The 23,251-nt window shown below is 52.8% G+C and overlaps 1 protein-coding gene across 2 annotated transcripts; it reads right to left on the bottom strand.

Annotated features, from left to right (window-relative positions):
• Positions 1-1,908: 1,908 nt before the first annotated feature.
• Positions 1,909-22,680, bottom strand: ZBTB21 (zinc finger and BTB domain containing 21). 2 transcript variants are annotated; one of them, XM_049627800.1, is made up of 3 exons: positions 22,431-22,677; positions 7,895-9,495; positions 1,909-7,294 (listed from the first exon to the last, which is right to left on the bottom strand). In XM_049627800.1, the coding sequence occupies exons 2-3, from the start codon at positions 9,480-9,482 to the stop codon at positions 6,297-6,299; spliced, it is 2,586 nt and encodes an 861-aa protein (XP_049483757.1). In that variant the 5' UTR covers positions 9,483-9,495; positions 22,431-22,677; the 3' UTR covers positions 1,909-6,296. The 2 variants fall into 2 exon arrangements, with proteins under 2 accessions (XP_049483757.1, XP_049483756.1); XM_049627799.1 differs by having other exon boundaries at positions 1,909-9,495; positions 22,431-22,680.
• Positions 22,681-23,251: the final 571 nt, after the last annotated feature.

The raw sequence follows: 23,251 nt of genomic DNA, 5'->3' as shown, positions 1-23,251 counted from the left end.
CCAGGGTGGCCTAATGGGCACTGGGGCAGGGCCAGGGACGCTCATACAGCCCGCCAGACACCCAAAACAATGAGAGCAGCACAAGGGTGTGCGGCATTTACAAAGGGCAAGGGACTCATCGATCTGAGGCCAGCCCTCTGAACACCTCCGCTCTTCCTCGGGCTTACTGAGAACTGCGTAAAAATTAAATGCGCTCTGGGTCTCTGAGCGGCTGACTCAGAATCTGGGGGACATGTGCACAGAGACTCAGCGAGCTGTTCTAATACAGCCTGAGAATAAACGGACCGGCTGTGTCTAGCCTCTGACAAGATTTCTTTGCTGGACTTATCAAACACTTAACGTGCCCTCCCCTTGGCCAGCCCTAGAAACGCAAAGACGAGAAACAGCCCTGCTCTGGAACGTATGGGGAAAATAGAAAAGTGGCGAGGTGATGAGAGTGTTTGGCTCTTCAGGGTTTGATGGGAACACTTAGGCGCCTTCTTTGGGCAGGGGTGAGGAGCAGGTGGAGAGGGGTCAGGAAGCGTGCCCCGGAAATGCCAACACCAGTAAGTGGGATCTAAGACATTCTGCCGGGCAAGATGCAGGTGTGCTAATGTGGTGTCAGAGGACCGACCGAGGGACCTACCTCGGAGGACGGGATGGAGGGTTGATCACAAGACCCCCAAACTCATGCTGCAGCAGGACTGCACCAGACTGGAATTATTTTAATTTTTTTTTAATGTTTTATTATTTTTAAGAGAGAGAGATAGCCAGACAGAGTGCGAGCAGGGGAGGGGCAGAGAGAGAGGGAGGCACAGAATCCCAAGCAGGCTCCAGGCTCCGAGCTGTCAGCACAGAGCCCCACGCGGGGCTTGAACTCATAAGCTGTGAGATCACGACCTGAGCAGAAGTCAGATGTTAACCGACTGAGTCACCCAAGCGCCCCCAGGCACTTTTTTAAAGTGCCCCTGTGACAGCACGGGGAGACTCCCTCTCCAGACATACGCCTTGTAGGAGCCTTTCTGGTCACTCACCCGTCAGAGCTCACAGAGCCCACGTTCTTACCAGAGCCAAGGCTGGGCCTCTCGTGGGGGGAAAGCATGACATGTTGGAGACGTGGTTTTGTCACCACAGGCATTTACCGTACTGAGTGTGTGCTAAGACCGAGGAGGACGCCACAGGGCTGCAACGGTCCTAGACCAGAAAGGCCTGTCATCACTGCAAAGAAAAGGGCACAGTAAACACTTTAAACAAGAGTATCTGGTGGCCAACTGAGCAGCACAGCTGAAGCAGATCAGGACAAAGAGGTTATATACTGTTCCTCTAGGTGCAGCGTGACCACGAAACTGTTGGCCAGGGGCCCCCAAGACGGGGCTAGGGGCTCCGGGGAGGAAGAGGGCTCGGGGCAAGCCGGGTGCGAGCCTGGCTACCACTGCAGACAGGCTCCTTCCCTTCCCGCAGTCAGCCTGGCGACCACGACTCATACCCCCTGATGGGGAAAGCTAGTGACATAAGAAGGCAATCTATCTTGGCATCACGGAAGGGCCTCGTTGAGGATGGCAGATGATGCCACGACCCGGAAGCCCTGAAAATTACTGCTGACACGTCAACCTGGAGTAAACGTGCTGTCCATGCATTTTACCCCGTCGGCATTTCAAAAACTAATGTGAACAGCAGACGAAAAGGTAGATAGGCAAAGACTGCTGCTTATGGGGTTTAACGGTGCCGTATTTGGGGCGCCCCAGTAACTGAAGCCACACTGCCAACCCCGTTCCACAAGCAGCCTGGACGCGCTGGGGAAACCAGAGCTCTCACAGCCCTTGGCGGCCCCTCCTGCTACTCACAGAACGGCTTCGTCTTTACTTTCAGAAACGGATACGCTGCTGATCAAGGTCGTCAACGCCCAAAATACACCAGAGAGACCACGACTCCAAACAAAATACAGTACAAATTTATTGACTCCAATCATTCTTAGTCAAGATTTAAGCAAAGGAAACAGACGATGGAACTGGATACAGAAAAAGCAATGGATTAACATTAGATAGAAATCCTATTTTACCATGAATTTTGAGTTCCGAAAAGCTCATTCCTAAATAAAATTGAACAATGATTTAGTCTGCTAAGGCATCTGACAACAAAATACACGCAATTTGTTTATAACCACATTTGCTTAATAATAAGCATTTATTCAATGGAAAATTTTGAAGTACTGGATTAATGTCAATAAGAAATTATCACCTTTCGAAAATTAACATTAACCGAGGAGAAACTTTGTGGACAATTTGAGAACAGCACTAATAAATGATGAGGGAGTACTCAGTTATTTTCAAGATTTACAGTCAAATACTTTGGTTCCCAAATGATGGTCTCTGAAAGGAATTTAAGAAACCTGACATTCACCCATGTTTCCTCCTCCAGCAGGTAAGCACGGCTGCTCAGGGTCCCCCAGGCGCGCGGAAGAAGTGCTCGCTAGAGCACACGCAGAGAAGCACCTAGCAAGCCCGTGACAAATTATGGAGACATAAAACTTCTTAAAGTGCTAAAGCCACAAAAGAAAACCCTATGTTTTAAACTTAAAAAAAAAAAATAATAAAGCCAGTGTTAAAGAACTTACTAACTGTATTAGCATTATTTAAATAAAAATGCTTTTCACACTTATTACAAAAAAACATCAATGAGAATTCAGAAATTGACAAAACGGACTTGTAGGGTTCCAATATGAGTTAGTGCAATTTATAAAGAAACCTGTTATACATGAACTCTATTTTTGTAGTAAGAAAATTCAAATACCTTTACTTCCTAAGGTTCTGGATTCTGGTCATGTACGCACACACACACGCACACACACACGCGCACAGAGGGAACGAAGGCCAACTTTAGACCAGTGAGTTCTTGTCTGTCCCTCACCCGCAAGGACCGCTGGCCCGTAGAGGAAGATACCCCCTGCCTCCAGGAAAGGGCATCTTATTCTGGTCCCCCAGCTTCTACCCTCATCAACACCAATGGCTGCTGTGTGTAGGTACAATCGCCAGTGGTTAGTAAGAGCTGGAGTATATTATTTGTTTGTTTTTAAACACTTACTCATTTTTGAGAGACAGAGTGTGAGCGGGGGAGGGGCAGAGAGAGAGGGAGACACAATCCGAAGCAGGCTCCGGGCTCTGAGCTGTCGGCACAGAGCCCCATGCGGGGCTCGAACTCACATAAGTAACCGTGAGATCGTGACCTCAGCTGAAATCAGACGCTCACCTGACTGAGCCACCCAGGCGCCCTTGGAGTCTATTTTTAAAAAGGTTGTGAACGATCCACTCCAAAACAGAAAACCAAGAACCACACACATGTCCCCACAAACGCAAAATGACCTCACGGTTGAACCCTTAGTTGTGTATTTTGATAAAAATAACAAACTCACACTAGCCATAACTGGTTTTAAAGGTGAATATTCTATTAGGTTGAAATATTAACTACAAAAAACACACACCATTTGTAACCTCCACTGCTTGCTTTGATAAAGAGGTGTTTCAGGCGGCCCCTCCCGCCCTCTCCCACATGAAGAAAATGGTTCAACACAGCAAGTTCTCAGATTAACAAAGAATATATTAAAACATCTTACATTCTTTCCACAACTGCATAAAAAAAGGCATCCTGAATACTTACAAGGAATAATGAGCTTTCTACATCTTCAAAAATTAATTCTAATCAGAAAAAACATTTTCAACACTTTTATGAGCTGGAGATGTAACAAGGAAAGACCCACTGGTCTCACACCAAGTATCTGCTTGCTGTCTGAGATCGACATTCTTAAATGGAGCAATTCACGTGTCTGTCATTACTCTGCTTCCTAACATTGAAAATAGTCACGCGAGAGGAAGCGTAGTTTACTCTCTGACCACCAAAATAAACTCTTTCTGCCTGACGCTTTGAAGGTACAGTATAAAAAGTAATAGAAAAACCAGAACGGCATTAGAAATGTTTTTGGTTCAAAATTTTATTTGAAATCTTACGCTCCTTGCCTAGACAAAAATGGGAACTAACAAGACAAAACACTGGCAAGTTTCAAAGTCTAACAGATACGCGGAGCGTGTATTTAGATCAAAAATATTTTTTACTGATTAACATTATCAAAAAATCTTCAAAAATGTAGCATAGAGGTTCAAGTCCTGGGATACTGAATTTACAATGCCAAGATGATGTGTGCCGTGGAACTGTCACACGTGCTCTTAACAGCCAGAAGCAGGGACTACTCTGAGGGAAACTGTCCTTTGAGGAAGTGACAGCTACCAAGGTGCTCCGAATGAGAAACGGCACATTACAAGGGGGACTCATTCAGTGAACAACAATCCATCCTGATGGTTCGCGTAAAAGCCTATGCTTTAGGTTTATCTTTCAAACGCATAGATTTCTTCCAGAAAATATAAAGATGGCAATCGTCGGTAGCTGTGACTTCATTTTATTTTCCTTTCTCCATCAAATTTAACTAAGAACAAAAATAGGAAGCGACCACTCAAAAATACTTTGGGACTTCGGACAGTTTTCCAATGGAAAAGGAAACAAAAAGGCAAAATGTCATACGCAATTCCTCTCATCTACAAAGTCCACTACTGTTGTATAAAAATGCTTGTGTATGGATAAAAAGTTAGGCGTGTCTTCCCTCCCGCTGGTCCGGAACGTGGGTGACGAGACCGAGGCCAGAAACCTTCTCTGTGGCAGTGGGATACGGGGAAACACTCAGCAAATTGTTTCTCAGCCACAGTCTCTTTTTTATTTGAAAGAACAGCTTGCAAACAAAATGAATAAACTTGGGAGACTTCATCCGTAGCACTACCTGACAAGGAGCTCTTTTGTAGTTTCAATAGTATTTCCACTTGTTCGTACCTAAGTACCTGCGAGTGAGACAGTTTTCCCTTTGGAAACACCCACTGAACTCGGGTGGCCCCTCCCAAAAGCCTTTTAATTGCAACTCATACAAAATAGGAAAAAGAAGAAGAAAAAAAAAAAAAAAAAAAGGCAGCCCAAACCCCGTGGGCCTTATTAGGTAGCCGAAACTCATTTTGGACCCTTGATCGCGCTTTCACACAGATCCCTGAGACACCAAAAGCAGTGACTCAGAGCAGAATGACTGCACTGAGGACGTCTGACCACAATAAACTCCAACAAATTCTAACAGAAATCCTCAGGAGACAGAGGCAGGAAACCGAACGCTGTAAATACCGCCGTCGAGGGCGCATGGAGGCCGCGGTGTGGGGTTTCCCCGGCTCCCCAGCTCCGGAAGTCGATGCCAACTCCGGGCTCAGGGCCGCCGCACCGCACGGACCCCGGGGCCTGGGATCCACGAGCGTAAACGTGAGTCCCGACCCGATCTGTTACACCAACGTGGTTAAACTCAACATCAGTGAGCGCCTCGTGCCACCTCTGCTTCCTGTCCCAAACGCGCTCGGATTTTCCCTCTGTGGCAGCGATAAGTCAGAGGACGCCGGACGCTTCGTGTGCCCCGCGTGGTCAGAACGGAAAGCCGGGATGTGCACACGCAGCCCGGAGCGCCAGCTCTGACCACAACGCCTAGCGCCACTGAAGTTTCTGTAAACTCAGAGGGCTTCTAGAAATCCTGTTTTCATTTCCCAAGTCTCCCGTCCTTAATTATACTAAGTGACCCAAGAGCAAGTTTTGTTACTTTATAAAAATCTAAGTATTACTATTGCTGATTTAAATTCCTCACAACTTTCGTACAAAAGAATGTCTACGTGACCACAAAATACCAAATATTTATTGTTATCAAGTGTCAGGATAACTTATTACAGTTGAGGCTTATCATTGTTTTATTGCTAAAGTATCCTAAGATCTAAGTCAACACTGCAGACTACTCTCCCCTTCCTCCTGATACACTGCAGACTCCAGGACGTGGCTGAGGCTTAACTAGAACTTAGGTGTCTGCTATAATCGAAAGAAATACTTAAGTAGTATTTCACGGGCTGCAAATCAGTAAAAAACCAAAACAACCTCCAGTAAAAGAGTATACTGACACCGTGGAATGAGGAACCATGCAAACAACCGGGATCGATCAGAATTTCAACATTGATGAAGTCCAGTCGTCGTGTGACCGTAAGGTCCAGAGCACGACGTAGTTTAGTTTTTCTAAGCTGAGTAAGGACTTTGCTAATTGATATCGATTTCCCTCGAGCTTCCATTCAAGCGTAACAATTTCCAACCTTTATTATTCCTTCTCTTGAAAAAATATTTTGTTTCTCATGCGCGGCTCACAGTTTGGGTTGAAACCTGGGGACCGCCTCCCCTTCCGTTAAGGGGCCGAAGGGGCCGGCCCTTCAGTTGTGGCTTTGTTCGTGACTCCAAAGACTGAAGGCGGTCTTGAATGTCCTGTGGCACAGTTTACACATGAACTGTCTTTTAAATGTGATTGCCGAGAGGGGCGGGGCGTGGTAGAACAGCGTGTCGGATTCCTGGGGCACAAAGAGCTTCTCGGCGGCGGCCGGTGCGGGGGTCTCGGCCACGCCCGTCGGGCTGTCGGGCTCCAGGGGCTGGATCTTGGGCAGCGGCGGGGGCGGGGGCAGCGGGGGCGGGGACGGCGAGTTTGTGGGGACGGGGCAGGCTTCCGGGTCCTTGTGCGCCGGCTCCTCGGCGGCCTGGGACATGTGGGACTGGAAGTGGCTCCAGAGGCGGAAGTTGGTGCGGAAGGCTTTGTTGCAAACGTGGCAGATGAAGGGCTTCACGGAGCACAGCAGCTCCTGGTGCCGCTCCAGCTGCTTGTGCGCCGTGAACGTCTTGCCGCACTTCTCGCACGGCCACAGGCTGCTGTCCTTGCTGGGGCCCGCGTCCTTGGCGGCCGCGCGGGCCTCGGGCGCCTCCTCCTCGGCCTCCTCGGCGGGCTCCTCCTTGACGTGGATTTTCAGCTGCTTCGAAAGGCTGAGGTCCTCGGGGAGGCAGGAGGAATCCTCGGAGTCGAAGTTCACCTGCTCGGAACAGTCGCTGAACGCGGCGTCGTCCTTGGCGGCCGCCGCGTGGTTGGCTTTCGGAGGCTCGGCCTGGGCCTGGGGCCTGGAGGCGGCGGTCGCGTCGCCGTTGTGGTCCAGGCCGGGCAGGGAGAAGTGCTCGGCCGGCGCCATCGTGTTCTGGTTGTGGACCTCGACCTGGTGCCGCCAGATGCTGAAGGAGGACTTGAAGGTACGCATGCACTCGAGGCACGTCAGCTTCTTGTACTCGCACTTGCCCTCGTGCTCCCGCTTGAGCTCGGGCGAGAAAAACCTAAGGCTGCAGTAGGGGCAAACGGTTGCGTTTCGGCACAGCCGCTCGTGGCTTCCTTGCTCTAGAAGAGAAGAGAGCTTAGCATTACAGAGGCGGCACTGGTAAACCTCCTTGTTCTCTACCGGGCTCTCCAGAGAAACATGCTCCCTGGGCTTAGCAGCTCTAGTGACGCCAACGGGCTTTTCTCCCGGGTGCATCTTTACGTGCTGCTTGAACTGCGAGAGAAAGCGATAGGCCTTTCCGCAGTAAGTGCACACGTACGCTCCTTTGGCTCGGGACCGCAAGTTCCTCTTGATGGCTTGGGCCTGGGAGCTAGTCTGCGCCTGAAAAGCGGGCTTGCTGCGCCTCAGCTTAAAGATCAGGGCCTTCTTAATCTCTCGCTCTCTTACTATGTCAATGAGCTTTCTCTGGAACTTCTCGTCCAGCACGGCGTGTGAGCTAGAGGCCGGCGACGGGTTCCTCACCACGCCGTGCTGGGTCTGGCAGTGCGTCCACACTTTGAAGTTCGTGTGAAAGCGCTTGTGGCAGATGTCGCAAGCATAGGGCTTCTCTGGGTTGTGGTACATGTTAATGTGCCGGTGAAGGCCTGCTGTGGATCTAAAGATCTTAAGGCAATGTTTGCATTTAAACTTTTTGTTTGGTCTCGTTCCCTCCAACTCACCAAATTCCTCTTTATTCAAGTCAGAGTCTGGAAAGTCGGCATCGGGGAGAGGAGGGCTCGAGCCCTCCTCCAAGTTCTGTTCGGACACCGGAGACCCGTGCTCGCCCTCCTTTACCTTCTTAAACGGCAGTCTTCGGTCCGCCTGGAACCTCCTTTTGGCCGGGAGTCTGCTCATGTCTCTTTGGTCGTCTTCGGTCTTCAGGGAGAGGTCTCTCGTGACGGACGACGCGGCCGCCGGGTCTCCCACGGTGACTCGGATGATGTCGGAGGGGTCCGACAGCGGGCTGCGGGGCTCCGTCTTGACGCGCACCTCGGCCACGGCAGGCTCGCCCTCCCTGTCCGTGGACTGAGAGGCGCTGAAGGACCTGAGGCGGTGCGGCTGGGGCGCCGGAGTCCGCTCGTCGAGGGCTGACGCGTCGCCGCACTCTTTCACAGACGGCTTTTGAGACAGAGCACAGAACACGTTGGCGGGCACCTCCCCGGACGCTGCCGAGGGCCCCTGGGAAGGCTTCAGGTCTATGGCGGGCGAGTAGACGGGAACCTGGCTGTCCATGGACAGCGAGCGCCTGAGCAGACTCTTCACCAGCGGGCCGCTTCTGTCGATGCCTTGCTTTCCGGAACCAGAGCCGCCGGACGGGACCACCAACCCCAGCTTCGAATAGTACAGCAGGTTCCTGTCTTCGCCCGGGCCGCCTCCTTTGCCGGTTTCCTTCAACACGTAGGGGGTCTCCGACGCGCTTCGAAGAGACAGGACGGGCGGCCGTGGTCTCTTCAAGGCCAGCTCTATGGCTTTTCCTTTGGGCAGCTGGCCGCTCAGACACGGTTTCTCGTCCGTCCCCTCTCTGTCCTGCAGCGGCTTGCCAGGCGGCACCGCGTTGCTCTTCGCTAAGCTGCTTCTGTGAGGGTCGTCCACAGAGCCGGGACGCTCGAGGGACTTCGCGCAGCCCGCAGGGCCATCTCTGGGCCAAGTCTTTTCGGCTACTGGCGACGCGTGAGGCGCTTCCGCTGGCTTTGGGACGTGGGGCTTCCCAGTGCCGGTCTTGACCGCGAGGCTGGGGGAGGGCCGCGAGGTGTGGCTCAGGTCGGGCTGATTCTGACCGACAGTCTTGCCTTGTGCTTCGTTTCGGCTTTGACACACGATAACACTTCTCTTCTGAGAACTGCTTTCGTCCTCTTCTACGAATATCTTCTTCCTGTTGGGACACGTTGGAAAGGGTGCCTGAGGTGTTTTCGAGACGATGTTCGTCAGAAAGGAAATCCCGAGGCTGTAGCCCAGCTCTTGGACGGCGGCGAGACTGCTTTTCTCGACAAATAAGGACGAAGAATAAATGTAGTTCAAAACATTATCAAAAGCATCGGGTTCACAAAAATCAAGTTGAAATACGGTTTGGGCCTCGTTCTCCTTATTCGTGAACAGACTCTGAAAATATTCGCTGCTGGCAGCCAAGACATTTTTATGAGCTCGAAACTTCTGGTCCCCGACGATCAGCAGCACGTCACACAGCTGCCCTTTGAGGCGCTCCTCGTTGAGCGCACTGAGGAGGGAGATGGCGTGGGCCGGGTTGATGTAATGCAGCAACCCCTCCATCGCGTGGGCTTATCTGAAAGACAAAGCGCAGAATCATCATGAAAAACGTGCCGAAAAGCTCGCCCTGAGACGGAAAGCTCCTCGAGGGCAGGGAACGCTAGCTGTCTTTTCCTAGGGGCCGACACTGCGCAGACCGCAGGCAGACCAAAGCTCTCCCTTAAATGCCACGGGAAACAGAAGCGAACCGGCCTCGTGGCTCCCGGAGACCAGCGATGGCTGAAGCGGAGCACTTTTAGGACCGAAGACGGTACCACCGTCGGAAGGCTGCTGGAACTCGGCAGCTACGCAGAAAGGCACCACTTGAAATTAAAAGTTTGTTACCTAGGGTTCTTCATCCGATGCTTCGTTCTATCCCTTTAACCTCAGAGAGTAAGTATGAAGTTATCAGGACTCCCGAGCCCGTGATTCGGGAAACAAAGTCAGTCTTGCTTTTGGGCATACTTATACACGACGTGAACTGCTACAACTGGGTCGCAAAGGGGTGGCCTTACCAGACCTTTAAAAATGGGCAAGAATCGGGGCGCCTGGGGGGCTCAGTCGGTTGAGCGTCTGACTTCGGCTCAGGTCATGATCTCACGGTTTGTGGGTTTGAGTCCCGCGTCAGGCTCTGTGCTGACGGCTCCCTCTCTCTGCACCTCTCCCCCCGCCTCTGTGTCTCCCTCTCTCTCTGCACCGAACCCACTTGCATTCTGTCTCTCTCTCAAAAATAAACATTAAAAAAATTTTTTTAAAAATGGGCAAGAATCTGGGGCGTCTGGGGGGCTCAGCCGGTTAAGCATCCGACTCTTGCTTTCAGCTCAGGTCACGATCCCAGGGTCATGGGATCGGGCCCCACGTCTGGCTCCTTGCCGAGTGTGGAGCCTGCGTAAGATTCCCCCCCTTTCTCCACCCGCCCCTCCCTCACGCGTACACACGCTCACGCACTCTAAAAAAAGTTTAAAAGGCAAGAATCTGTAAAGAGGTAAAAAAGTCACTTACTGATCACTACCGTATCAGCGCTTAACAATGGTTAGAAATGTTAAACAACAGAAGAGCTTGGGTTCTGTCTTATGTCAAACACCCTACCGGCTCCCGAATACAATTTTCTTATCAAATCACATTTTCGACAGCAGCACAGAGGAAACTCTGGCCTGATCTAAACTTCATTATTACTAATTATAAGTTAAAAGGTCTGGATTCAGATCTCTCTGCAACTCTCTAACAACCTAAAGGTGAGACGAGAAAAGGCCCAGCGGCTGGGCGCGTGTTCGGGCAGAGACACGGGGTGAGAGGCCACCTCCTTCCTGGCGGTCGGCTAGCCCCTCTGAGCACCAGGTCCTTCACGTGAAACATGGGGGACCGTGCCCTTCTTTAGGGCTGTTGCGAAGGTTACGTGAGCTAGCATCTCATACACGGTAACCATTTAATTCGGTGTCAAAGAAAAGGGCCCGTATTTGCACCACCCATGCTCTCGATGAAGGGAAAACCATTTCATACACAGACAACGCAATCAAAGCTGACCCTTCACTTGGGCTTCTGTCACTGTAACACCTCTGTGGTTTGACGGCAGTGTCTTCTGTAAAACAGTTATGATTTACAGATGCTGGCGAGGATGTGGAGAAACGGGAACCCTCCTGCACAGCTGGTGCAGCTGCTCTGGAAACGGTGCGGAGGTTCCCCCCAAAATTAAAAATAGAACTACCCTATGACCCAGCAGTTGCACTGCTAGGAATTGACCCAAGGGATACAGGAGTGCTGAGGCACAGGGGCACATGTACCCCAATGTTTACCGCAGCACTTTCAACAACAGCCAAATCATGGAAAGAGCCCAAATGTCCATCATCTGCCGAATGGATAAAGAAGATGTGGTTTATGCGTACAATGGAATACTACTTGGCAACGAGGAAGAATGAAATCCTGCCGTTTGCAAGAATGTGGACGGAACTGGAAGGAATTATGCTGAGTGAAATAAGTCAGTCGGAGAAGGATATCCTATGTTTTCACTCACATGTGGATCTTGAGAAACTTCACAGAAGAGCACAGGGGAAGGGAAGGGGAAAAAAAAAATAGTTACAAACAGAGAGGGAGGGAGGGAAACTATGAGACTCTTAAATACAGAGAACAAACTGAGGGTTGATGGGGGCTGGGAGAGGGGAAAATGGGCGATGGACATTGAGGAGGGCACTTGCGGGGATGAGCACTGGGTGTTGTATGTAAGCCAATCTGACAATAAGTTATATCCATAAAGATAAATAAATAAATAAACTAGTATGATTTGGGGCACCTGGGTGGCTCAGTAGGTTAAGCGTCCCACTTCGGCTCAGGTCACGATCTCACGGTTCGTGAGTTTGAACTCTACGTCGGGCTCTGTGCTGACAGCTCGGAGCCTGGAGCCTGCTTTGGGTTCTGTGTCTCCCTCTCTCTCTGGCCCTCCCTCGCTCGTGCTCTGTCTCCCTCTCTCTCGAAAGTAAATGAACATTCAAAAAATTAAAAAAAATAGTTAATGCGTTTATTTTTTAATGGATTCAGAGTAACGCGGATTGTTTGTGACCGTTTCATCATTCTGCAGGGGGCAGGTTGTAAGTGTACGAAACCTGGCACGCAGCACACTGGCAAGTTCTCCTCTGGTTTCAAAGGATCAGCCTCTGCCGGTCCACCAGCATGGGGGCTCCTCAGAAGAGCCCACAAAGAGTTCGCTGGGCCCCCAACCTAGACTCAGTGAACACGGCATACAAACTGCTTTACCGCTGTTCTAACCCCCTGATGGTGCTGGCTCAATATAATGGGCTCAGAGACGTGCCTGCTTCCAGAGACGGTGCCGGGTAAGCAGCTTGTCCCCAGACACATGCTTTGGTCAGAGTGTACGGAGTTTCCGTTCATTCCTGCCTTCCAACATTCTGTATCAACGGCAAATTTTAAGTCCTCTATCTGTGACTGCTTGATAGAGACATCTCCCTTCCTCTTTTCTGTTGGCCATTTTAATTTCTTCCCTAATCCTACTGTCATGTCTTAACATCATGCATTTGTTTACACAGACCCTTGTCACCTTTCACAAAGGTCAGCAGAAAAAGAAAGCAACTTGTAATGCCACACTTACCAACCCAGCTATGCAATGACCACGGTCTTTAGCGCTAATAGTTTTTGAGAAACCCAGCTCAGAAAAGCAAGATGCAGCATTAAAAGCACGGACGAGTATTTTTCAAAAGCGTTTCTTAAAATCAATTTAGTGGTTTGACACCAGCAATTAAAAACAGATAAAACGACAGGGACAGAGTAGAAAATGTCCGCGTGGCTCAAACACAGTAAGGCTGCGATCTCCTGACACCTGTGTTTCGGTCTCATGTGCTCACATCCACAGACGTAAGTATGTGCGATGTGCTCCTTCCCGCGAGTCCGGGCCAAGACAGGGCTCCGGGCTGGTCAGTCTCTGGGGCTCAGTTTCCGCCACTGCAAAATAAGGATAACAGCGGCTACCACACCATGCAGTCGTGCAGATTAAAGGAGAAAACGGTGGGGCGCCTGGGTGGCTCGGTCGGTTGAGCGTCCGACTTCGGCTCAGGTCATCATCTCACGGTCCGTGAGTTTGAGCCCCGCGTCAGGCTCTGTGCTGACAGCTCAGAGACTGGAGCCTGTTTCAGATTCTGTGTCTCCCTCTCTCTCTGCCCCTCCCCTGTTCATGCTCTGTCTCTCTCTGTCTCAAAAATAAATAAACGTTAAAAAAAAAAAATTTTTTTTTTAAATAAAGGAGAAAACGGTGCTGCCATTTACGGAGCACCTACAGCACAGTGCAAACTGTGCCAGAGCTCCACAAATCAGTCATTCACTCACTCGACAAAATGCCATCTGAGAAGCTCTGAAGAAGACAAGGAGCCATGGCAATCACCCAGGGAAGGGCAGCGTGAGCGGCACGGGGCGCAAGAGGCAGCAGGGCTGGAGCAGGGAGCCGCCGACTGACTGCAGGGCTGAGCGAACTGCAGGCAAACTGAGCTTTCTGCCAGAAGTGAAACCGAGAGTCACTCCAAGATTCTGGGCAGAAAAATGACAATGACTTGAGTTATGTTTCAAAAGGATCCCTCTGGCTACATTGTCGAGAAGAGAGCACGGAAAACAGGAAAGGTAGAAGCTGGGAGGCCAGCTGGGAGGCCAGCTGGGAGCCCGCAGCAAGGAGGCAGGGGACAGGTGACGGCAGCCTGGACCAGCTGGCAGCCTGCAGCAGTGACCCAGGGGAGACAGGACGGTGGGGGAGCAGGGTGGTAGCAGGGGAGCCGAGGCAGTTAGTTACTAGGACGTCTAATGGATTGACTGTAGAGGGTGAGAAGGCGAGGAACTAAAGAAAGCTCCACGAATCCGACCAGAACAGCTGGAAGGGTGTCCTTACCGGAGATGAAGTTTGATAGAAAAATTGGCTCGGGTTTTTTCAGGAATTCAGTCTGATTTTCCAAACGTGAGCAGACACCTGTTGCCGAGTGTGCCTTCTACGGGCGCCCCTTCTCGCTCCTCGTTCCCTACGACCTCCTGTGCTTCCTGGGATCACTTCCCAAGCAAACATCCACTCTGCATTCCTGTCTCGGGGTCTGCTCGTGGGGGAATCCAAACTGAGACACCCAGGGATGAAACCACAGGCACAGGCTGAAAGGCTGGGTGAGGATGAAACCACGGGAGACTTCCATGTTCCTGGCCGTGCAGCAACTGCGACCCCACACCGTCCGTCCCCCACCACTGCATGCCACAAACGACGCGGTCCAAAAAAGTGTCCTTCTTTTGCTTTTCTCAAATGATCGTGATCGCTGTTTTTGTTCCAAGTCCCTACTTCTAATCCCTTGAACCACGGGCTCCCATACTCTTTGAGCGAAAACGTTCGGGAATTAGAAAAAAAATAAGTCACTCAGAGTGAGGCCTTAAGAGAAAGAGTCGCTGTCCCCGTAAACTGCTTAAACCATTCATTTGGCTACAGCTGCATTTAGAGCCCCCCACGAGACCACCGGCTCGGAAGGTGGCCGGGCACGCGCAGTCCTGGCACGCAGTGTGGGACGCAGCTGGGCATCTCCCGTCCCACTGCCCTGAGCGCTAATGGACACCCACGAGTGGCTCGGATTCGCGTGCCTGCTCTGCCACACATGGCGTCCACACGGCGTCCACATGTTTACGCCTTAACTGCGTACCTACAGCAACCCTGGGAGGTGGGTACTCGGTTATTTTAGAGACGAGGAAACAGGCCCAGAGGGGCAGTAACTTGGTCCAGGTCACGCTCACAATAAACAGCTGAGCAGGACTCACACCAGGGGACCTGGCTCCAGGGGCCACGCTCTTTAACCCCTACGGCGCTCCTGTCGCTGGTTTCCTCCCTTAATTCCCACACTAACATCTGAGCTGGGCACTGTGCAAACCCCTGTCCTATACAAACGAGGACACGGAGGCACTGAGAAGTCACGCACTGTACCTAAGGTGACTCAGCGAGAAGCAGGGCCAGCTGCGACTCGGGTCCCAGAGGCTGGACTCCGTCATCACATTACCCGCTTCTCCTAGCCCGGTGCGTGTCCAGGATGTACTGGGCCCGGCGAGACGCGGAGGACGGAGGCCTGAGAAGCGTGGTCCCGTCTGAAAGACTGGTGTGGGACCAGGACAGGTCAGTCCGTCACCACGCGTCAGCATGCTGAGCACCACGCAGGACGGGGGCGGCGGTCCGGACGTGGTGCAGGTGCAGCCGAGAGGGAGGGCAGGGAAGGCATTCTTCAGAACGAGCAGGAGTCAGAAACCTGGGAGGAGTCAGGCAGGACGCGTGAAGGGCATTTCAAGGACAGGAGACAGACAGAGCGCGTGGCTGGAGCACAGGCTGCCCGCAGGGAAGGCGGGTGATGGGGCTGCAGAGGGGAAGGAGGCACGAGGGCCCCGAGGGCTAAACGAAGACCAGTCAAGATCCTAAGAGGAGCCGGATCCCTTCTGTCCTGTCCAGCGGCCCGGGACAAAGCCTTGAGATGTGTGCAGCGCGGGCCCCTCACGGGCCGGCTGAAGACCTTGCTTTTACCTTTGCAATTACTGAAACTCAAGATCGATGGGCCCTTTCCCGGTCTAGCTGCAAACAATTAACAATTTGGATTTTTGTGTTTTAAGGACAGTAGGTATATTTATTCATTTACACCCTGTTTAACAACGTGACTGAAAATATAAAATGCTCCATTAGGAATGCAGGCAAAAGGGGGGTGGAAATCACAGCTGCTGAATTTCCTGAGATGACCCAGCCAGACCCTTTGTGGCTGGTGGGTGTGCGGACTGAACGTCCAAACCCCTTTGCTTTTTCGGCTCTTCAGCCCTCGTAAGGCCAGCTTTGCTACTGAACGGACTGCCTCCTCCACAAATCTGCGGGCTCATCAGACTCCAACCTCTCACGTACGTTTTAATTATGAATGACCAGGACCTCGGACTCACCGAAGACAGCGCATCACAAATCTGAAAGCTCTTACGTGTAAATGCACACTGCCACCGCGTCCACCCCCACGCCCTTCCCATGGCTTATCTCCACCTGACTCATCGGTGAAGAGTTCCTGCTATCACTTTAGTCATAGTGAAAACCTGGCGCTCTTGAAAGGAAAGTGGGTGAAATGTGGACGAAAAGAGCCGTTTATGATGGACGGAAAGAGCTGAGTGGAAATCCCCCAAGGAAAACCAGATTCTGAAATAGGGCTGGCTCGCTTACCACTTGGATCCTCACACACAAAAATCTTCCCAAACTCTGCCTGAACTGTTCCTATTTCATGCGGTTTCCTGCAATTTCAAAATGAGAATCTTTATGCTTAACAATTCATGGAAGTCCCAGCTCCTGGAAAAGACGTTCAAATCAGTTGGGTCTCCAGTCCTGGCTCTGCCACTGATCAGGCATATAACCTGGTCAAGGTCACCTGACCTTCCTGAGTAGTAGCTTCCTTAACCTGTGAAGTGGGGCTAACCCTGCTTACCACGTGGGAGTTTTATGATCAACAGAAGACACAATGTTCGCAAGCTCCCACTGTATGTAGTGCTTCCTACACGGCAAGCAGGCATTTTACTTCCTTCCTCTCTTCCCTTCCTGAATGTACGTGGTCCCGAGTGTTCTAAAGAGTCGCTGGCCTGTTGTCCAATAGCTCACGTTCCCACGGGAGGACAGAGACGTACAAAATTAAACAGGGTGACGGATGCCAACAGTGCTACAAGAACACCGATTTCAGGAAGCACTTAACTTGGCCGGGAGGGGGGAGGGTGGGTGGGCGCACAGTGGGGACATCAGAGAAGACCTGGGACTCACGCTCGACTATCGGAACGGCAAAGGTTCCGTTCTTCCCGTTTTTACTACAGATACTTTTCAGAAACACACATCTGATTGCGTCAGGGCCTTAAACCCCTTGTGGGGCGGGGAATCCAAGTTCCAACTCCCCAGCATGGCTACAAAGCACTCTGCAACTGAACTGCAGAAAATTATTTCATACGAATACCTCAGATTCCCTAGGTACTAAATGCCACGAGAAGCGGGGATTCGTATCTTAATAGAAATTGATTCAATGCAAATAATTTCCTCTTTATACCAATGTTAGCGGAAGGAATTAAGATCGTTAAGGGGATGGAGGGAAGGTAGATGATTTTGGAAGAGAGCATTCTTGTGACGTGGACAGAAGACAGCAAAGCACAACAAAGCACTGGTATAATGGGCACCAGGAGGTGAATGAGGGGCCCAGGAAGGGAGAGGGGAAGGGACCGAGATAGCCCACTGATTTTCACGTTTTGGAGACTAAAACTCAGGCTGGTGTCAGAGCTAATATACATTACAAATCAAACTCCCTGCTGGACTAGCCCATAAGAGCCTCGGTACCAGTTCTATAGGAAAATGTCTGTTTACATCCACACCCGAACCGAACTCTGGGCGCACAGTCCCTTGGAGCGTTGGGGACCGCTTCCACAGTCCCCACCATTATGGCAGAGAAGAAATGCACGTAACACAAAGCAAACAGAAGAGCAAAGCGTCTACGCTTGACTCTGGAACACGAGCACACACGTACCACGCAGCCCCAAACCTTCGCCGCTGGATTTAGGCCTGACTCCCCACGAGATTTTATTACTCGAAGGAGACCAGAAGTGCTCTCAGTTGGCTGTTATCACTCCCTCAGTGACCAGACAGGTGTCAGAAATCCTCCAAAGAGCCTCAGATTGCAGAGCCAGCCTTACTTAATCCGACCCTTCCCGGGCAGGAGTGCCGCTCCCTTGGGGCCCCCGTCACCCTGTTTTCAGTCTCTCGGGGAGGGGTTGGCTCTGGCTGAGGATGTGCTCCCTTCCACAGCACAGCTCCGGCCCGTGCGGGGCACCTCGGTCGGCGAGCAGCCTGTCTGCTTCTGCTTGGGCCTCCTGCTGGAAGAGGCCCGGCCCTGGGTTTGGCTTTGAAGACCCCCCACCCCCCACCCCAGTGAGTGAGTGTGCTGTGCTGCTTTGTCCCAGCTCACGGGTAGGCACGCAACCAAAGCCAAGCAGATCAAAAACTTTCTGTCTGGAATACGGGCCAGCGAAAACCAATAAAGGCAGCAAATGAGTGGAGAGGATTTAGCGCAGCAGTGACCTAAAAATGCAGTGTGCCAGTGCCCACTATGCCCATTCGAGCCAGTTACCTTCGTTTCCGTACTTCCTGGCCCAATTCTTTAGCTTTTTCTTAAACCTCTGGAGCAATCCTGCATCTTTACAATAAATTCCTTGTTCTACTCAAGCTAGCCTGTCGGTTTCTGTTCTTCTTCTTAAAGGACCCGAACTGATACATTTCCAAGTGTTACTCACTCTTCCTGCCACACTCTCCAAGTCCATCCTTCACAACCCTGCTGCTGCACGGAGCTTCCTAAAACGAAGCTTCAAGCATCCATCAGGCACACGCGCAGCTAATGCTACTACTAATTTATTTCCTGAGCTCTTAGTATGTGCAAGGCGTGTTTAGACAGGCCTGAAATATGGGCGCACACAACAGATGAGGCCTCCGGATTCTAGTGGGGTAAATCAGATAATGAGCAAGGAAACAAATGAAAAAGGTAACTTCAGATTACGCCATAATGTTAGTAAACAGGGGGCCATACCTGGGTGGAGAAACGGGGTTTGGAGAGGGAGTCTAAGAAATGCCTCGTGTGACATTTTAGCTGAGACCTACAAGTTGGGTGAAAATACGTAATGACAAAAACAATGGTTATCTGTGAAAACACAGAAATTTAAAAACACAGACTCTATAGCTCTGTAAATCTGGTTTCAAACCACTTTTTACATTTTCTTTCCCTTCATTTTTCCCGTGTGACAACTTCCTGCTTCAGATGCTGTGTCTCTGAGACAGAACCCGAGTGTCCTGCTTCCTCCACTACCAGATCTGAAATGTCCAAGGCACCCCGTGGAACCTTCCCCCGCATGCGACTCAGCTGAACATTAATCATCTTTCAAAGCTCAGCTCAAGTCCAATCACTCCATTAAGCCTTTGTCATGGGCTGGACTGTGTCCCCCTCTCTGTGCCCCATCACACACTCAAGTCCTAACCCTCAGAACCTCCAAATGCAAGCAGATCTGGAGATACAGTCTTTTTTTTTTTTTTTTTTTTTATTCTGAGAGAGACAGCACAAGCAGGGGGGGGGGGGGGGGGGGGGGGGGGGGAGAGGGAGGGAGAAGGTGCGGGGGAATCCCAAGCAGGTTCTGAGCTGCCAGCACAGAGACCCATGCGGGGCTTGAACTCAGGAAATTGTGAGATCATGACCTGAGCAGAAATCAAGACTCAGATGCTTAGACGACTGAGCCACCCAGGTGCCCCTAGAGACAGAGTCTTTAAAGGGCTCATCAAGTTTTAGCAAGGACTTTAAGGTGGACCCTAATCCAATCTGACCAGTATCCCTCCAAGGGGAGAGGAGGACAGGAGCACGTGAAGGCAGAGAGAACGTGGCCCTCTACACACCAAGGAGAAAGGCCTCAGGAGAAACCAACCCTGCCCAAACCTTGATCTTGGTCTTCTAGGCTCCAGAACTGTGAGGAAATAAATTGCTACTAAGCCCCCCAGTCTGTGGTACTTTGTTTGGCAGCCTTAGCTAAGGAATACACGTTCCTTGACCACTTCGGTTTATGAGCAAATACCTTTCAACTCCTGTATCACAGTCGCACCATTTATATAACGTTTACTTGGTTTGTCTCCCCAACAGAACGGTAAGCTTATGTAAGGACTAAAAACCTATTTAATAGATCCTGATACCCTTCACAATGCCCAACAAAACTCCTTGCACAATAATATTTGTTGATTTTTCTGTACTCTGACAATCCAACTACAGGCAGGAGTGGAAACTGTGCCTTGTATTTGTTTTCCTAAAGTAAAGCCGGTCCCATCACAGCCTTTTCGAATACTAGACAGATTTTCCCGTTGCTTCCTAGATAAAATCCAAACTCCACAGACTGGCATACAAGCTTGTTCATGTTCTGGCCGTACTTTTTCTTTTCACCCCCCTCTGGACACTCCTTACCACCCACCCTACAAACCTGTGCACCCAATTTTCACCACCTGACACACCTTTCCAAGTTCCCTTGGCCAGCCTTCCCAGAAAGATCTCGCTCAAATGTCACGGTCTCTACAAAGCTCCGGTTGCTGTGCCCGTAGCCCGTGGCCCAGTCCTACCTGAACTGCCACAATACTCCATCCACATCTTCTGGGGTTAACACAACTATTTGGAATGATCTGTGTATCCCTAACGCTCAGCACAGGCCTGGCAAGCATCTCCCGGGTAAAGAGAGAAATCCATCCGTACACTCCAGGTTCAAGTCCCGCACCCGCTCACCTTCACTGCTCCAGCATCTGCTAGAGCTTAGCACGTTGGCAGCCCCGCTTCTCACATGAGCTCTCGGGGCTTGAAGGCCCCCTGGACGAGGGCTGCCAAACCCGCATCTCTGCTCAGACTTGCCCTTGGGCCTACGGGGCTCACTGAATGAACACTTCCATCACCCACGTGCCCGGGGCAGTCCTCACGCCCCCCCCCCCCCCCCCCCCCCCCCCCCCACCCCTACCCCACATCTGCTTGTCCTCACACGTTCCTTATTTGGTTAGGTATGCTGACAACCACCAGGTCTCCCAAACCGGAAACCTCTCTCCTCTGCAGCCCATCACCGGGACCTGGCAAACCTCGCTGGTAAACAGCTCTAGAATCAGCTTTGGGGACCACGAGAATTGTCCCTTCAGTCATCCCCCGCTCACCCAGACACTCCCTGGTCACACATCCCCTGCCATAAACACTGTGAAGGTTCCTGAAGACCTGGGGTTCTATCCTTTCCACTGTTCACCGCACACAATGAAGCCCGTGCCACCTTCAAGAGCGTTGAATGAAATGAATGAAACATGACGTTGCTTTCACGCAGACCAGTGCCCCCATGTCTACTTTCTTCCTGTTCTTTCACATTTAGGAATACTTAAATTTAACAGTAATGACAATTAGACGTTAGAGGTGGAAGAGGTTATTTACTCCAAGCATCAGAGGGGAGAAGAGCTGCCAATGGAAAATCCAAAACGGATCAACCCGCTTTGTCTTTTTTTTTTTTTTAATTTTTTTTTTTAACGTTTATTTATTTTTGAGACAGAGAGAGGCAGAGCATGAACAGGAGAGGGGCAGAGAGAGAGGGAGACACAGAATCTGAAACAGGCTCCAGGCTCTGAGCTGTCGGCACAGAGCCCGACGCGGGGCTCGAACTCACGGACTGTGAGATCATGGCCTGAGCCGAAGTCGGACGCTTAACCAACCGAGCCACCCAGGCGCCCCCCGCTTTGTCTTTTTAAACGAGGTGCACAGACCACAATGCAGGTCCCTTACTGATGACTCGGGGTCATCATCATGGCAATCACTGGACTATGTTGTAATACAGCGAGGCCCTCAGATGCCAGAGGGGGGCTCCTGCACTACAAGACCCCAGGAGGCTGTACTACGCGGGGGGTCTGATTAACCTCTGCCCTCATGGACCTCCGTCTGGCAATCCCGAGGGAGAACCAGTCTCTGAAAACACCCCACCTCCAAACGTGCCGCTCAAGTGGCATTCTCCAGAACCACGCAGCCCTGTGAAGGGCTCGGGCCGAGGGGCTCCCCCACGCTACAGGCGTCTATAGGGCGCTACTGAACTTGGTCGACCTAAGCGGTCCGGGCGAGAACACACGAAAAGATCACGGGGATTCCCGCCAGCGGAGGTCTCTGGGCCGGGTTCTCCAGAACCGCTGGTCCCAGCCCACCCCCCTCCTCCCCACCGCTTCCGGTCGCAGATTTCGGCCGGGGCCTGTCTCGAGTGGGAAACCACCCGCAACGGAGCAGAAACAGGTCCTCCAGGGGCTCTGGAGGGAAACGAGTGCGCTCCGGGGTCCACGCGTCCGGCAGAGGGCCGGCCAAGGAGGCGGGCTGGGGCGGGGCCGGCCAAGTCCACCCGGGCTACTGGCTGGTTTCGCCTGCGGTCGCCGGGAGGGACCCAGGGGCTACCGGGCGCTGGCCACGGCAGGTGCGGGGTCCCACTGCCCCCAGCTCCCGCGCACACTCGCGCCCCCCGCCCGTCCCCACGCCTGCACGGGACCGCGAGCACGTGCCCTCGGCCCGGAAGGCGTCCCAACCGCTCCGCGCAGGTGCGCGCGCCAGGGCCGGGCACGTCCGGCCCAGGGGGCACCTGGCCGGGCGAGGGAAGACCAGCCGGGGACGGAGCGTGCGCAGTGGCGAGGGCGAGGCCAAGTGCGGGCAAGGAGCATGCGCAGTGTGAAGGCACAATCGGCTACGTGGGAGCCTGGGGCATGCTCGGTGAGAGCCCGGACCCGGCGCACGCGCAGAAGCACTCGGAACCCGCAACCCGCTGGTGGAGAGAAAAAAGAGGAGAGAGATCACCTCAGAGTTACGTCAGGAAAGGCCGCGTTTTGCGAGGAGGCTGTGGCCTCCCGCGGGGCCCCGCAGTTCTTCTAGGGCGAGGGGCGTGACAGTTACTCACCGGTCTCCAGCCCCGAGGCAGTCGCCGGGCCCCTTTCCGCTCACACTCGGCTCGCGCGCGCCGCAGCCGCCGCTGCCGCTGTGATTCCATCCATCTTGAATTTGACGTCATCCCACACCAGGGATGAGGTCATCGCAGGCAGCGCTCGTCACGTGCGCGGCGCTGTGATTGGGCGGCTGGCCCCGGGGGGCGGGGCGAGGGAGGTGCGCCGCGCCGGGGGCGGGCGAGGGCGGGCCTGACCGGCGCGCCGGGGGCGTCCGCGTCCTTCCGCGCCCCGCGCGCGCCTTCCGCCTGGCGTTCCGCGTCCGCCCGCGCCCGTCGAGCGCCTGCTCCGCGCCGGCCCCGCGGCTTCCTCGGCTCGGGGCGCCGTTCCACTGCGGGCCGCTCTGAGGCTGCGGAGGGAGCGGGAGGCGACTCGCCGCGGTCGGTCGCCTCTTTCGGCCCGCACGGCCCTCGGGGGCCGGTCCTCAGGCCGGGGACGCTGGGCGCGCGGCGTCTCCGTCGGGGCTTCCGCCGCGCCCGCGCTCGGCGCCCTGCGCGGAGGTGCGCGGGGTGCGGGGTTTGCAGAGCTGACCTTGATCGCCCACCTGTGCCCCAGCCGCCGCCCGGGCTGCGCTGCAGGGACCGCCCGGGAGTGAGCGGGGGACGGGCCTCCCGGTCGGTCCTGCGCTAGCGGAGGAGGATGCTGCCCTGGTCGCCAGCTTCACGTGGCTTTTGCTTGTCATTGGGTGGCCACAGACCGCCTGCAGCCCCAGTCGGTATTAAGTGATCGCTCTGCACCTAACTCCGTTCCTCCCAAGTCAGTGCCCATGTCAATTCGT

Source organism: Panthera uncia, chromosome C2 (assembly GCF_023721935.1).
Source record: "Panthera uncia isolate 11264 chromosome C2, Puncia_PCG_1.0, whole genome shotgun sequence".
Taxonomy (NCBI): Eukaryota; Metazoa; Chordata; class Mammalia; order Carnivora; family Felidae; genus Panthera; species Panthera uncia.
Note: the sequence above shows the minus strand (reverse complement) of the source record. Positions and strands in the feature narration are given on the sequence as shown.

What these genes read in the sequence shown, in the direction of transcription:
- ZBTB21 (XM_049627799.1), bottom strand. Translation starts at nt 9,482, where the DNA reads ATGGAGGGGTTGCTGCATTACATCAACCCGGCCCACGCCATCTCCCTC.